The sequence below is a fragment of the Rhinopithecus bieti genome, unplaced genomic scaffold (genome assembly GCF_001698545.2).
Source record: "Rhinopithecus bieti isolate Rb0 unplaced genomic scaffold, ASM169854v2 scaffold_9981, whole genome shotgun sequence".
Classification (NCBI taxonomy): Eukaryota; Metazoa; Chordata; class Mammalia; order Primates; family Cercopithecidae; genus Rhinopithecus; species Rhinopithecus bieti.
This window is the reverse complement of record NW_016806838.1, coordinates 2,932,485-2,948,224: the sequence shown is the minus strand read 5'-3', so window position 1 is coordinate 2,948,224 and position 15,740 is coordinate 2,932,485. Positions and strand designations below refer to the sequence as shown.

The 15,740-nt window shown below is 51.9% G+C and overlaps 1 protein-coding gene across 1 annotated transcript; it reads left to right on the top strand.

The window, feature by feature from the left end:
• The first annotated feature begins 238 nt into the window (after positions 1 to 238).
• Positions 239 to 5,550, top strand: LINC03040 (long intergenic non-protein coding RNA 3040). Its single transcript, XM_017878134.1, is given in 5 exon segments — positions 239 to 558; positions 875 to 1,001; positions 1,914 to 1,988; positions 2,542 to 2,670; positions 2,673 to 5,550. Coding segments are annotated over 5 exon segments (699 nt in total). The 5' UTR covers positions 239 to 477; the 3' UTR covers positions 2,960 to 5,550.
• The last annotated feature ends 10,190 nt before the right edge of the window (positions 5,551 to 15,740 follow it).

The window sequence follows — 15,740 nt, the reverse complement described above, 5'->3', positions numbered from 1 at the left end:
AGAATGAGTCCCCATTTCTCTCCCCTTCCCAAATATCTGCCACCAACTTCAGTTCAGACTCCTGGGCCCCAGGTAAGGGGCTGGTGAAAACCGCCTCTGACTGGGAACAGAGACACCTGAGTCTCAAGCCCCACCCAGGCTGCTAGTGCCCTTGAGCAGGCATCACCCCACCCAGGCAGCAGGAGTGTCCTCACCCAATGGGATAGGGTGACATGGGGGAGGAGGTTTGAAGCGGGGAGAAGGCAGCGAGGCTTTCAGCTCTCTAGATGGGAGGCTCATTACCCTAGCACTCAGTAGGTTGTAGGGAAGGGGGACTGAGCCAGGACTTGGCACTGACTACAAAGGGTAGGGGGCAGCACCCAGCACTCTCGCCACGGCGGCAGGCCAGGGGAGGGGCTGTGACGTTTGGTGGCCTCATGCAGCTGAGAGGAAGTAGCTAATTGCCAACCTGATGACTGGCGGCTGAGGAGTGGGGTGATGATGCCACTGGCAGAAGCAGGCGCCCTGGCCCAAGGAGGAGGCCCTTCAGTGATGGAGTGGGCCTGCATTCTGCGGAGGGTGAGACTGAGGTGGCTGCAGTCAAAGGAGAGGGGGGCAGGGGTTTGTTGAGGCTGTGACCGTGGGAAAGCGCTTCTCCAGGGCTTCCCTCAGCTTCAAGGGGAAAGAGTTCAGAGGCCCTGAGGGGATGAAGGGACTTGGGAAGGGGCTTCAGAGGGATGGGTTGGGGGGAAGGAGGTTCCTATTCTTGCTCCCCTTCTGTCTATGCTCCCCCAGTGTTACTGTCTCTCCCCTCCCCCACCTTATCCCCTTCATTGGCCCCTGTGGCCAAAGTTGTTAAGGAAGGAGGGAGTAGATGGAGGGTTCTTTTCACCAGAAGACCCCTAGCCACAAGCAGCCCACCTCACTGATGGTCAGAGCATCCAGAAGAAGTGGTGAGACTTCAGCTGTCCTCAAAGCAGGAAGAGAGAGTGTTTCTGGCAGAAAGAACAGTACAAGCAAAGGTTAGGCAGTGGGGTCTGGAGAGGCTGATGGAGGACTGGGACTTGGTTTCAATGGTTATGAGAGGAGGTGGGCGGATGTTCAGCACCAAGGGCCACACTTCCTTCCTGGAAGAAACCGAGGGTACCCAGCACCCAGAGCTTCTCCCACATGCTGGCCACTGCCTCTGGCCCTGGCAGACCTGGCCCTCAACTGCCTGAGCAAGCCTCACAGGATGGGGGACCCCACCTCCATTATTTCCAAGTGCACCAACCCCAAAGGACTGAAGCCCTGAGTCCCAATAAACAGGTCCCATCCATCTGTAGGCCAGTCAGCTGGGCCCCTAGCACCCCCTATGGGCAGTAAGCAACACTAATGGAGGAGGAGCCTCCAGCAGCCTGGGGTGGGGGTGGGGGTGGGAGAGTGAGGGGTGAGGCAGGAGACACAGATTTGCCCTCTAGGAAGCACACAGACCATGCCTCAGGAAACCCCAGTGTCACAGGTCACAGACACTGACCTTGAAGTGTTACTCTCATGGGTGAAATTTAGCCCCTGTCCTCAGGAAGCTCCCAGTCTGATGGGGGCCACATATAGTGCTCTCAGAGCTGCCTTCTTTAGGTTGAAACCCAGCATCTGGCTTCATGAAACTCCCAGTGTAACGGGAGAGACATGACCCCTGCCTTTAGGGATCTCTCAAATCGGGGAGACCCACTAGATTTTCGGGAACCATCAATCTGTTTCCAGACATGGATTAGACATTTCAGTGCCTCAAGGGCTGCCAGGAAAAACAAAATACAAGACATTCAATTAAATTGAATATCAGACAAACAACGAATAATAGTTTAGCATAAGTCTGTCCCATACAATATTTGGGACAGACTTATGCTATTTAAAGTATTCAGTTTAACTGGACCTCCTGCGTTTTTATTTGCCAAACCTGGTAACCCTAGGTGCCTCCAGTTTGAGGGAGGAGAGAGGACACCCCCTCCACCCCAGACGTGGGAAAGCAGGTAAACACCTCGGCGTGCTCCGAAGGGCTGGGGTGGGGCAGGAAGAAAGTCCTGGGGCTCCGGCTCGCGGCAGTTTAAAATTCCTTCCAGGCCAGAGCCCTAATCCCTCGGTGCACAATGGCCGCCTTCTCCCCCGCCGCCCGCGCCCACGCCCTCCCCCGCGGGGCCGTGGCAGTGCCACCAAGGGCCTCTTTAAGCCCCTTTGAAGCCGCGGAGCCCCGCGCCGCGGGAGGCCCCGCCGCTATGCCAGCTATGCCAGCTATGTCCCTGCTGCCGCCGGCCGCCACCGCTCCCCCATTAATGCTGGCTAATCTGGCTAATAAATAAACTCCCCTCCCAGCCCCAGCCCCGCGCCGACTCCTCCCCGCCCCCGCAGAATCGATGTCAGGGCTCGACTACAGCAAGCGGCCCCACTCCACCTCACTCCCTCAAGATGTAGTTGACGTTTTTTCTTATAGCTGCCCTAGGTCTGTAGCCTGTCTCTGATTCTCGGGGAGACGTAGGATTTGGGAGGTCTCCGCCTGGCCACTGCGTTTGCCTTCCTCTTTTCCAGTCCACCTGCGCACCAGGGGCAGGGCACGTGGCTGGGTGAAGACGCTGGCCTGGATACGGAGGACTGGCGGGCTGGCAGAGCGCGCGGCGGCGGCGGGAGGAGACGCAGGTCACGCCCCCTTCCCGCCGCCGACGGGGCGCGCGCGCCGAAGAGCCCGGGACAGGTGACTCCTAGAGGACTGCGTCTGCACCTCCCCCGGCGGGAGTCCCTTCTTCGCGGCCTCTGCCGCCCCCTGCGTCCCCTCCTGGGCTTCCGAGAGTCTGACTCAGCCAAGCCTGCATCGCTTCGCCTCCTACAACACACCCCGAGCGCGAGGAAAAATTACAGGATTGCAGGGGCACGGCTAATGCGCTCTAATTACCCACCGCCGCTGTCATCCGCGGCGCTCCGCGGCGCTGGGCCAACGCGCCGTAATTAGGCTGCCGCTCCCCGGTCCCAGAACCCTCCCTTCGCCACCCCCGACCCACCTCGCGGTCCCCAGGACCACTGGCTGCCGCCTCCTGCCGCCCTCCGGGACTGCCCCTCAGTCCCAAGAGAGCTGTGAGGCCTCATTGGGGGGTAGAACTTGGGGAGACCGAAGCCGGCCCCTCCGCTAAACCTACAGTCCTAGAAGGTCTCCGCTGGAAGAGACTGGGAGAGTGGGGAGGGACCAGGGACCTATTTAGTTGACAGAAACACTGAGGTCTACTGGAAAGCTAGTCTTCGGTGGGAGGAGTGGCAAAGGCACGCAGGGCAGCAGTACCCACGTTTGGGCACGGAGAAGGGAAGGGAAGCCCGCCCAGCCAGAACTCCCAGACCCGCTCGTTTAACAGTGGCTTTATGAGCAGCACAACGGGCTCCCTCCCCTGGCAGGGAAATTACCTTCCTGCCAAGAAAGGTGACATCCCCACCACAGACACGGAGGCCCCGCCCGCTGGCCAGCTGTAGCCTGCTGGTCCTAGGGAAGCTGGTGAGGAGTGAGGTGGCTCTGGCCTCCCATGTCCAGTAGGGTGAGAGAGGCCCTGAAGATAGAAGCCAGGCCTGAAGGCCAGAATTAAAGGGGTAGCTTGGCCATCAGCTCCTTCCCCAAACCAGGCTCAGAGCTCTTCTCTATCAGGAATTCTTTCCTGAGGTCCAGGGGGTTGCAAAGTCATGGCCTTGGGCCATGTTTTATCTTCAGTGAGGTTTTGTTTGGCTTGCAATGAGTACATAGGTTTTAGGTTGAATGTGAGAGGCTGCAGACAATGTGGGTTCCCTGGCTGCCCTCCCAATGAAGGTGGACTTCTGATTTAGACCGGCCCGCTGGCCTGTGCCTTCATCCTTTTCCTCAGGGGCAGGATCTTAGTCCCCATGATTGCTGCCCCTTTGTGGTCTGCATGTTTCTTGGTAAGCGTGCCCAGTCAAGTGTATCTGGGAGCCCCCTCTTCTCTGTCATGGTCAGGTTCCCCACATGCAGTGGCCGTGGTGGCTGCACATGCTCCTGGATACCCCTCTGGCACTCCCTTTTGTCATCTTGAGTTTCAGTACGTGACTTGGGTGGCACCCTATATTCTCCAGCAGGGATGGCAGCTATTTTTCTGCCATGAGACTAGAGGTTGCTTGAGAACAGGAAATTGGATCTCTCCCTTCAGACTGGGGTTTCACTAAGGGCTGGAGAACGGGGGAATATGGGAGGATTATCTTCCATCACAGGGAGCACTCCGAGGGCAAGGCTGTGTCTCCCTCAGTCTGGGAATCCCTGAAGACAGGGCTGTGTCTCCCTCAGACTGGGGCTCCCTGAGTCATGGCTGTGTCTCCTCTCAGACTGGGGCTCCCTGAGGATGGGTCTGTGTCTCCCTCAGACTGGGGCTCCCTGAGGACGGGGCTGTCTCCCCTCAGACTGGGGCTCCCTGAGTCAGAGTTGTCTCCCCTCAGACTGGGGCTCCCTGAGGGCAGGGCTGTCTCCCCCCTTCAGACTGGGGCCTTCCCCAAAGGACAGGGACTGTGACTCCCCTGGGACGAGGTTCTTTGTGTCTTCTGCATCTACTGAGATTCTCATGAGGACAGGGCTGTGTCTCCCCCTCCATCTGGAGCTCCCTGAAGGCAATGGCCTCTCCCCTCAAATGGGACATTTGCACCCCACCCCACCCTCCGGCTCCCCATAGCGCCCAGGCATTCCTCCCAGGACACCATTTGTCACGCTTTGATGAATGAAACCTACTAAGAATAACTCAGTCCTTGTAGGCTCTGAAGGACAGGGGGAGGGAGAGGGAGGAGGCTGGTGATTGTGAGGGTACTGGGGGAGGAGGGACACAATCCATTTATTCAATAGCATTTCCCGGGTGCCCAGCTGAGCACTGGGGGAGACACAGTGAGTGCCACAGAGCCCCCTACTGTGCCATTTCTGCCACTGACAGCCAGGAGTGTCCACAGGTACCCCTGAGACAGAAAGTTCAGGCCCCTGCTTCACAGCCTCCCCATCCCAGCAGTTATTCCCTCAGGGCCAGCCAGCCCCCTCCATGCCAGTCATGAGCTCCCTCTGCCCCTCCCTTCAGTGGAGGGGAGACTTTGAAATCAGGTGCTTGGGGTGGGGGCGCTGGTCCCAGTGGGGGTGTGAGGAACCCATAGGATGAATCCCTGTCCCCCGCCCTCCCCCTATTCTATTCTTCCTTACCCTGCCCCTTTCCACTCCAAAACCTCAAGCCTCTAGTTCATATTCGAGCGACCTTTCCCGTGCAACTGTTCTCAGGGGGCCCTTGGGAGTCGGGAGGCTGTGACCTCAACCCACTTCTTTGGACGGTGCCTTCCTGGCACTCCGCCCCCACCTGCCACCTCCTGAGAGGAACATTTCGGCCGGTCTTGGCAAAAACATCAGTCTATGATCCAGGCAGCCTGGTGCAGTACCAGCTCTGCCACTGACACCACTGTGACCTTGAGAAGGCATTTACACATATGGGCCTCAGTTTCTCCATATGTAAAATGACTTTTGTTTAGCTTTCCTGATTTTCAAATCTTTTTTTCAAACAATGAATCCTCTTGTTTAAATTGTAACTTGTGTGGCATCTCTGTTCTCTGTGGTAACATAGGAAAAAAGTTGGGGTTTCTTTGGTCAAAATAGGGGTGGGCTTCACATCCCAGCGGTTAGTCCATGACACACGAATGCACACATACGTGTGCATACAGATCTGCTCCCAGGCACTGCAGAGTCTACTTCACAAACGTCTGAACTCTGAAATCCTTTCCTGCTCAAACATTCTGGGACCCTGACCGGACTGGGAGATCTAGAACCACGGGTGCCAACAGCTGTAAGGAGGAGGCTGTGATTTCGGACCCCTGGGCCTGGGGCTGGGGCTTGAGCCAGCAGGGGTTCCCTTCCACACTTGGGTCCAAAGTCATAGCCTGGGCAAACCCTCACTACCCTTTGCCCTCCCCACCCATCCAAGCCAGAGGTCAGATAGGCTTGTCTGATGCTGAGCCGCCTTAGAGGGGTGGCAGGGGCCAAATGGAGGCAGAGTGTCCTTCCTCAGTGGGAAGGAGGCAGCAGGTTGGGTGGCAGGCTCTGGGATCTCATCTCTGGAATCCCTCTCACATGCCTCGGAGGAGGGTCAGAGTGGTAGGGTGGGAGGGCTGGCAGCACCCTGCAGTGGCTAAGGGCTGGGGGCTGATCCCAGGAAGCCCAAGGCGGGCAGCATAGGTAGAGGAGACTCAGGGAGCTGCACCACTCCATCCACAAGTGTGAAAATTTGGTACCAACAGGGAGTGCAGGTAGGACAGGGCCCATCAGACACTGGCGACAGGAAGGCAAGAGTGAAGAGAGGAGCGAGTACAGCCCAGGGAAGAAACAAGTCACCAATAAGAGGCAGGCCTAGGCCTGGACTCCGAGCTTGGGGCAGCAGGGCAGATCCCTTCAAGGGAGACACCACAGATGTGCCCCAGCCTCTCCTTGATGCTGTGAGTCAGGGGTACTTAGAAGGGCTCGTGTTCAGCTTCAGATGCCCAGGGTCACCACAAAGGAGTTGCTGCCTCTTCCTCTGCACCCCAAACAACCTGCATCTGCATGGCCCTGGAGAGGCCATTGCTCCTGATTTCCCTTAGGGAACATGGCCAGGGAGCTGCTGTGAAAGTCTTCTCCAAGTCCCCACCTCCCTGAGATGTACCATGAGGGAAGGGAAGAGATGTCTCACCGACTTCTATCCCTCCATCTCAAACAAAGACACACACACACACACACACACACACACACACACACACACACACTCTCTCTCTCTCTCTCTCTCTCGTCTCTCTCTCTGTCTCTCTGTCTCTCTCTCTGTCTCTCTCTCTCTGTCTCTCTCTCTGTCTCTCTGTCTCTCTCTCTCTCTGGCATTTGTCCCCAGGGAGTGCCTAGAGACTCCACAGCCTTGGCCCTGGAAACCCCTAGGCAGCCACTATGTTGCCAGGCACGTCTCTGGGCACTGAGGCTGCAGCAATGAAAAAGTCAGCCAAGTTCCCTGCCTTCATGGCGCTCACATTCTAGGCAGGAAAGACAGATGATCAACTAGTGAGAAAAATCATAAAGCTCAGGTCATGGTGTGGCAAGTATTAGAGTTGAGAGTGATGGGGTGGGGTGGGGGCGCTGTTTTATATGAGGTGGTCCAAAAATATCTTTGTGAGGTGGTGACATTTGAGTGGAAACCTGGACAGCAAGAAGCCAGTTGTGCTTTGATTTGAGGTCAAAAGGACTCCAAAATTTTAGTTTTTTAAACAGAAAAGATGTGTTTACCCATAAACATTAAAGGGCAGGAAAATTAGAACTATGCTTCTTGAGCACCTATTATATGTTTAGCACCGTAATGGAAAATTCATAGACATCATTTCCCATCGCCCTCTTCAGAACCCTCTGTGTCAAATCGCATTATTTTCATTTTACAGATATCAAATGAGAACTCCATAGAGATTATTTCATGCGTTTAATAAGATGTATTGAGTATTCACCTCTGAAAACGCTGTAATAAATCCCATATGGACCCTGCTCTCCTAGAGCCTACAGTCTGAGAGCGAGGAGAAGCGTCAGGGAGGGCTTCCTGGAGGAGCCAATGTCTAAACTGAGCCCGAAAGGATGAAGAGGGGGTGACAGTTGAAGTGAGTTGGAGGGACCAGAATTTTAGGCAGAAGGAGCAGCCTGCACAAAGGCCTGGAGCCTGGAGCACGGTTCCCTGCAGTTCCAGCAGGGAAGTGAGAGTCGTGCAGGTTGGCCCAGCCTGGAGTGGGAGTGGGGCAAGCTAAGGCTGGGGGTGCTGGCTGGGGCTGGACACGAGGGGCAGGGTAGGTCTGGACTTCCTTCATAGGAGACCATGCTACGAAAGGGTTATAAACAGAGAAGTAGCAGGGCCAAGTGTCTCTTTAAAAGGCTTCCTGTGGGGGCTGAGGCAAGGAGTGGGCTGGGGGCTGGGAGAGGGGGTGTGGCACCAGCAGCAATGAGAGACTGGTGGGCAGAAGTAAAGGACTGAGGAGGGGCTCCTGGCCAGGTTCCTGAGGAGGCTGGGGTGGTTAGTAGGACCCTGCAGGCAGGGCGGATGGGCCACCTGGTGTAGCTGTTAGGCAGGGCAGGTGAGTGGAGCCCTAGCCAGAGCTCTGATGATCTGCCTACCTCCAAGTGACAGGGTTACCAATGGCAAAATGTGGATGCCAGCCAACAGCAAGGCCTATCAGGCAATTCCTACAGGCTCACACACTGCACCCACATGCACACACAGGCGTAAGCACACCACACAGACACACACAAATACACATGCATCTGGCCCCATTCCCCCATCTGTATTGATAATGGGCTGAGAAAGGGCATGGGAGCCGGGGCAGAGATACCAGAACAGCAGCACCTTGCTCAGCTCAGGCCTCAGGCCCTGTGCATCTCTTTCTGGAGCCCCAGGGCAGATGCCCCTCCGTAGCTCAGGCCCATAAGTCCCCCAACTCCTCATATGCCCTGAGAACCTGCCTGTAGGTACCTAATTTAGGATAAGCAGACACTCTCCTGGTCACATTAACAGGGAATGCATCCCTGGGCTTCACAGCCAGCAGCAGAATCCAGACTCGGAACTGAACCTGCTGGGTGGGGGGAATAGGCCGTATCAGAGAGATGAGCATTCACAGGGCCAGCGCAAGGACTCAAACTCAATGTCAGACACTCAACAGCTCAAGCACAGTCTGGGGGAGGCCACACGTAAGAACAATTTGTGCGAACAATTTCTGGGAGGAGCCTTGCCCCTCAGGGAGCAATGAGCGTGCAGACTTGGGCTGTACTAATGGGAGGGCAGAGTCCAACCAGAGAGGGGGTGCCCCCTGGGTACCAAGCTGTCCAGGCCCTCCTGGAGCAGTGGTTCCAGATCTGGGAACCTCCTCAAGGGGACAGTGACAAAAAGGGTGACAGGGTGGGGAGGAGTCCAGAAACCCCATCATACGAGGAAATGTCACAGGGGGGTTTCACCCCAAGAAAGAAAGCCCTTTCTGTGGATGGTATCCCACTTTCTGTGGATGGTATCCCACTTTCTGTGGATGATATCCCACTTTTACATGCTCTACATGATGCCTTTCCCTGGTCTTGAGGTTGCACTTACTAGAGGCAGCTTTGCAGTTGCCCATTTGGTTGATCTGTGGAGCCTCTCTAACTAGGCTGTAAGTTTCGTGAGGTCAAGGGCTGTATATGCTTTTTACCATTGTTTTCCTGGTGCCTGGCACATTCTGGAAGCTCAATAACTGTCTATACGTGGAAAGAAAAAGGAAGGAGGGAAGGAAGAAAAAAGGAAGGAAGGAAGGGAGGGAGGAGGGGAGGAAGGGAGGAAGAAAGGAAGGGAGGAAGGGAAGAGGGAGGAAGGGAGGAGGGAAGGAGAGAGGAGGGAAGGAGAGAGGAGGGAAGGAGAGAGGAGGGAAGGAGGGAGAGAACAAGAAAGGGAGGAAAGGAGGGAGGAAGGAGGAAAGGAGGGAAGGAGGAAGAGAAGGAGAGAGGGAGGAAGGAGGGAGGACGGAGGGGAGCGGAAGGAAAAGAGAAGCGGGGAAGAAAGGAAGAAAGAGAGGTGAGCATGCCTTGAATGCTCTGAAGGCTGCCACGCAAAGGAGGGTTAAACTGGTTCTCCAGGAGCAGAAGAAATGCCAGCAGAAGGTGAACTTAGGGAGTCAGTTTTTAAATTATCAACAGTAAGAAGTCTTAAAAGTCAGATGGTCACAATGTCAATTGGATGGTCCCAGAAGACTACGAGCTTCTCAGGAATGAGTTTAAGCAGAAGCAAAAGTAGCACTTTGCAGAGGTGCTATTGCTTCAATGAAGGAACCAATGAATGGTGAGTGAATGAATTGATGAATGAAAATTTACCAGTGACTGCTACAGAGAATTTTACATGCTGAACAGAAGACTGGAGACCTCTGACGTTTGTCTCAGAAGTGAGTCTGTGAGACTGGTGCTATGCCAGACCCCAGGTAGGCAACGAGCCATGGGCCCTGTCCTCAAAGAGCTCAGTGAGAGACGCACGCAGCACACGCACATAGGCAGGAAAGCACATTTTGAATCTCTCTAGGAATCCCAGACAGGTCATGCTGGAAGACATTCATAACAGGGCAAGGAGAACTGTCTTGAGAGAAGCTCAGCCCTGACTCCCCTCCCCATAACTTCCCAACTTTCCCAAGGAGGTCACTTTCTAGAATCCCCTTTCGGCCACTTTCCCAGGGGTGACCCTTTGGCACACGTCTGTCCTGAGGTCATGGCCTATCTGGCAGCCTCCTCCTCAGGGTTAGGAGTGGGGTTGGCACCTGGCCATCCTGCAGAGGCCTGGGTTAGGTGCCTCAACAGCTCCAGCTCTGGGACGTGTGCAGGTGCACTAGTTCCAAGCCCCCACTGGCAGGTTCAGAAGCCTGAGACATATAGCCAGGCCCTGACCAGCAGGCCCTGACCGCTCGCCTGCAAGCTCCCTGAGAGCAGGGATCATCTCTTACTTGCCTCAGTCTCTCAGTGCTGGCACAGCATGGGTACTCAGTGTATGTGAGGTGAGTGGCAGAGTACCAGGGCTGGCAGAGCTGCCATGAAAAGGGGTGCTGTGCTCAGGGAGATGGAGATGGAGTGCCTTCCTAGTAGGGTGCAGTAGCACTAGACAGGGACTAGGAAGAGCATGCAAGTTCCCTGAGCTCCCTAAGCCCAGCACCGGGTCAGACTTGTCTTCTGTCCATGTTCAGGGTCTGCCCTGTCTCCAGCAGCCCCACTGTGGCTGGTGACCCGTCAGTGACTCACAGCCAGCTGTGGGCACAGAGTGGAGAAAGTGGCCCCCAGCTGAGCTCATGCACTCGCAATTAGTCCTCTACACCTCCTCACCACGGAGAGCCTCCCAGATTCCACGCACGCACGTCCCAGGCTGCCCTTTCCCAACCGCAACGTGGCTCTTGTGCTTATTTTAGCCTGATGAAGCCTCTTGAAATGTCAGAGCTGCAACCAACCGAGCTAGGGATCATCCAGTTCAATCCTTTCATTCAACCAGGGAGAAAATGGGGATTCAGAGAGGGAGTGAGAGTTGCGCTTCAGGTCATACAGCTAATTGGTGGTGCAGCCAGAAATGGACTGCAGGCTTCGGGGTCCCAGATCCAGCTGTCCTTAACTCCAGGGGGCAATGTGCTTCAGGTAGCCCCTCACCAGACTTCTGGAGCCACTGGAGCCAGCATACGTGTGTTTGAATCCTTCTTGGCCACTTGTCAGCTGTGAGACTGTGGGCAAGTTACTCAGCATCTCCAGGCTTCTGTTTCTCCACCGGTAAAATGAAGCTAACAGTGGCATGTCCCTCCCAGGTTGGTGTGAGGAATGAATGAGTTCATATATCTGAACTGCTAAAAGCAGTGCCAAGCACATAGTGCACACTCAAAACATATTAGCTGACATTCTTGGGTGCTTTGTGTAGTCACCAAGACTTGGTCCCTGATGTGGAAAGTTTAAAATTCAGTTTTATGTATTTGCCAATGGGCGAGCAGATTCTGGGAGACCAGCCATGTAACCAGACTTCTGGAAAACAGATGTGGTGTTACTGTGGGGACAGGTGTTGCTGTCAGAAAGACCCACAGTAGGCACAGAAACTGCCTTCCACTTTGGCAGTCACCATCTGAGACCCACAGATTTGCAGACATCGAGGCAAAGGCAGTTTGGAGATTCTCAGGGCTATTCAAGCTCGGTGAGCCTGAAGAAGTGCCCTTCTGGACTCAAGAACTGGGCCTCTGTTTGTTAATCTGCAAAATAAGGGAAATCATAGCCTCAGGCTCACTGGGTGGTTGCAGGCATTAGATCAGATGGGACAGTACCTGAAATAATCCTTTCTAGCTTTCCTCCTCCGTCTTTCTTTGTCACGACCCTCATCATCTGCTTCAGGCCAGTTGTCTCGATTCAGAGCTGCCTACCCTGGGCCCAGTTGGATAAACATTGACGAATTCTTCCCCTTCCAAGTTCCTCTTTTCCCAGTCACCAACTCTCTGATACCTCACACCAGATGAGTTATGGTCCCAGAACATGTAAAAGATTGGGGGTGTTCTCATTCCAACCCCGGAGATCCTTGTTGAATGGATGACTCAGTGAATCAACAACTGCAACGATTCCCAGAACTTCCTGAAAACTCACTCTGAGCTCTTAACATTGGGCAACACTCTGGTTTCCCCCAGAGCCCCACCACAAACCACCTCTGAGGAGAGGCGGCTCTGCAGTTGCCTCATCGCTCTTTGCTGCCTTTCATCATGCTCATTTACACGAGAACTTTCTCTGCCCCTACTGCTCCACCACCCAGTCTGGACAATCAGGTGTGTTTGCATTCTCCCCAGCAGGAAGGCAACACAACCATTTTGCTGTCTGTAACCACTGCTGGCATGCCTAGTGGTCAGTCTTGAGCCCTCTCCATCTGCCCAAGTCACAACTGTCCCCCAACCCACCCCACCTAATCTCCTATGATAGCCTGCATAGGACAACTGACTCTTCTTGCTTGCTATTCCAGCTCCACTAATAGCCCATGACTCCCGCCTAGCCCCAGCCAGCCCCACCTGTAGAGTCCTGCTACGGGTGAGCCATTCCTCACCAGGGGCATCACCTACTGGCTGGATTCTGTTCTTCAGGACAGACTGGAGCTCCCCAGACAAGAAGGCCTGACAGGCTGGAAGTGGTGGCTCACTCCTGTAACCCCAGCATTTTGGAGGCCAAGGTGGGTGGATCACCTGAGGTCAGGAGTTCAAGACCAGCCTGGCCAACATGGTGAAACCCCGTCTCTACTAAAAAAATACAAAAATTAGCCAGATATAGTGATGACGCCTGTAGTCCCAGCTACTCAGGTGGCTGAGGCAGGAGAATTGCTTGAACCCAGGAGGTGGAGGTTGCAGTGAGCCAAGATCACACCACTGCACTCCAGCCTGGGTGACACAGTGAGACTCCATTTAAAAAAAAAAAAAAAAAAAAGAAGGCCTGAGCCATTGGGAATTACATGCCCCTTTGAAGGCTGGGAATCTGAGCACTAGTTCTGCCCTCAGGAACCAGGATATGGCCTGGGCATCATCTCCAGCTTCGTTCCAGCTTATTCCCCACCATTGGTCCACTGCCCAGGCCTCTGCATGTTTCTGGGCCACCAGTGGTCCCTACACACCAACCAGAGGATTCCAAGAGTGTCTCACCTGGAAGATCCGAGGAATCACCCAGTCTAGTGGAGATGGTCTCTAGAGTGTTTGAAAATGTTTTGGAGTATTTTTCATTGTAACAGTGGTTAGAGATGTTCTGGCATTGGGTGCCCCAGGCCGGGCATGCTGGATCCCACAATGGACAAGGCAGTTTGCATAGTGAAGAATTGCACCCCTATTCTCCTTGGAGAAACACCAGTTCTAGTCCAAAGTACTTATTGTACAGTTGTAGAAACTAAGAACCAGCGAGGATAAGGGACTGGCCCAAGGTTACCCAGCAAATTTGTCTCATAGGTATTCTAATAATGAGGATCCAAGAGTTCTGTTTCTTGGTGATTTCAATGGTATTTAGCCTCAAAATCCACTAGCAGTCATCAAGTTTGGGGCATGATGGGACAAATGAAGACTAATGTTGAGTCGTTGGGAAGATTTTATAGAGGTGTCATTTGAGCTAAGCTTTGAAGGATGACTTGTGGACCTGTGACTCCTGAAAGTAGGAGAGGGCACAACAGACAAAATGGGCAATAGTGGGGAAAGGACTAGAGCCCAGGAGTGAAGGTGGCTGGGAAATGAGCACAGGCTTTGGAAAGGAGAGCCGTGGAAGATGGAGGATGAAAGAAGGGTGACCTGAGGCTAGATCATAGAGGACTTTGCATGTCAAATTGAGTATTGGGGTTGGTTCCAGGACCCCTGCAGATACCAAAATCCCGGAATGCTAAAGTTCCTTATATGTAATAATGTAGTATTTGCATATAACCTATGCACATCCTCCTATATGCTTTAAATCATCTCTAGATTACTTATAAAACCTAATGCAATGTAAATGCCATATAAATAGTTACTATGCTGTATTGTTTTTTATTTGTATTATTCTTATTTTGCATTGTTATTTTTATTGCTTTTTCCTCAAATATTTTTGATTTGCAGTTGATTGAATCTACAGATATGAAACCTACAGATACAGAGGGCCAGCTGTATTTTGAGGCCAAGTTATCAGGTGCATACAAATGTAGAATTATTACATCTTCATGAAAAATTGAACTTTGTATCATTGTGAAATGTCTGGATATCTAGCAATGCTCTTTGCTTTAAAATCTATTTAGTCTGATTTTAACATAGCTGCACTAGCTTTTTGTTTTTGTTAGTGTTACATGTTTTATCTTTAACTTTTATCTTTCTTTATCTTTATATTTCAGGTACATCTATGTATAGGGTGTAGCTGGATTTGGATTCCTTTTTCTTTTTATGAGACAAGGTCTTACTCTGTTGCCCAGGCTGAAGTGCAGTGGCATGATCACAGCTCACTACATGCTCACTGCTCACAACAGGTATGCGTCACCACGCCCAGATCATTTTTGTACTTTTTGTAGAGATGGGTTTTCTCTGTGTTGCCCAGGCTGGTCTGTAGCTCCTGGACTCAAGTGATCCTCTCACCTTGGCCTCCCAAAGTGCTGAGATTATAGGCATGAGCCACTGTGCCTGGCCAGATTTGGGTTCTTATCCAAAATAGGTCTGAAAATCTTTGCCTTTTAATGGGAAAAAAATAGTCATTTTATATATAATGAAATTACTGTTTATTTGGACTTCAACCAATACTAAGTGCTTTCTATGTGTCCTACTTACCTATGCTCCTTTTTCTGTCCTTTCTTTGCCTTCTGTTGGAATTGTTTTATTTAATTATCCCTCTTTTAAAATATGGAAGTTATTCACTTTTAATAAGTTTTAGGAACCACCCAGAGATTACAGCATGCCTTTTAACAAATCCTAATGTTAATTGATTCTTTTACTCTCCCCAAAATAAATCCAAGAACCTTAAAAACCTTAACTCTTCCCAAACATCATCATTATTATTTATATGTAGCATATATTTGCTATTTATCCACATGTATACCATTTTCATTGCTCTTTATTCTTTCTCGCATCTCTATTCTTCTATTTAGAATTATTTTCTTCTGCCAAAAAAAGTCCTATTAATGCAGATCTGCTCTTAATTAATTGTCAGTTTTATTTTTCTAAAAATAGATTTCTTTCACCTTCCTTCTTGAATACTTTTTTCTGGCCATTAAATTGTAGGCTGCCCATTTTATTTTAGCCCTTGTAACATTTTTATTTACGATAAGAAATGTATACAGTCATGCACCACAAAACATTATGGTCAATAACATACAACATACTTAACAGAAGTTTCATCAAATTATAATGGAGCGAAAGTTCCCATTGCCTAGTGACAGTGCAGCCATCATACGTCATAGTGCAGCATGTTATTTATGTCTTTGTAGTGATGCTGGTTTAAACAAACCTACTGTGCTGCCAGTCACATACAAGTATAGCACTTAAAATTATGTACAGTACATATTTGATAATGTAATAAATGACTATGATACTGATTTATGTATTTACTATATTATACTTTTAATGATTAGAGTATAATCTTCTTTCTTACTAAAAAAAAAAAAACAAAAAAAAAACAGGTTAACTGTAAAACAACCTCAGGCAGGTCCTTCAGAGGTATTCCAGAAGAAAGAAGGCATTGTTATCAGAAGAGATGGCAGCTCCATGTGTTATTAACCCTGAAGAACTTCCAG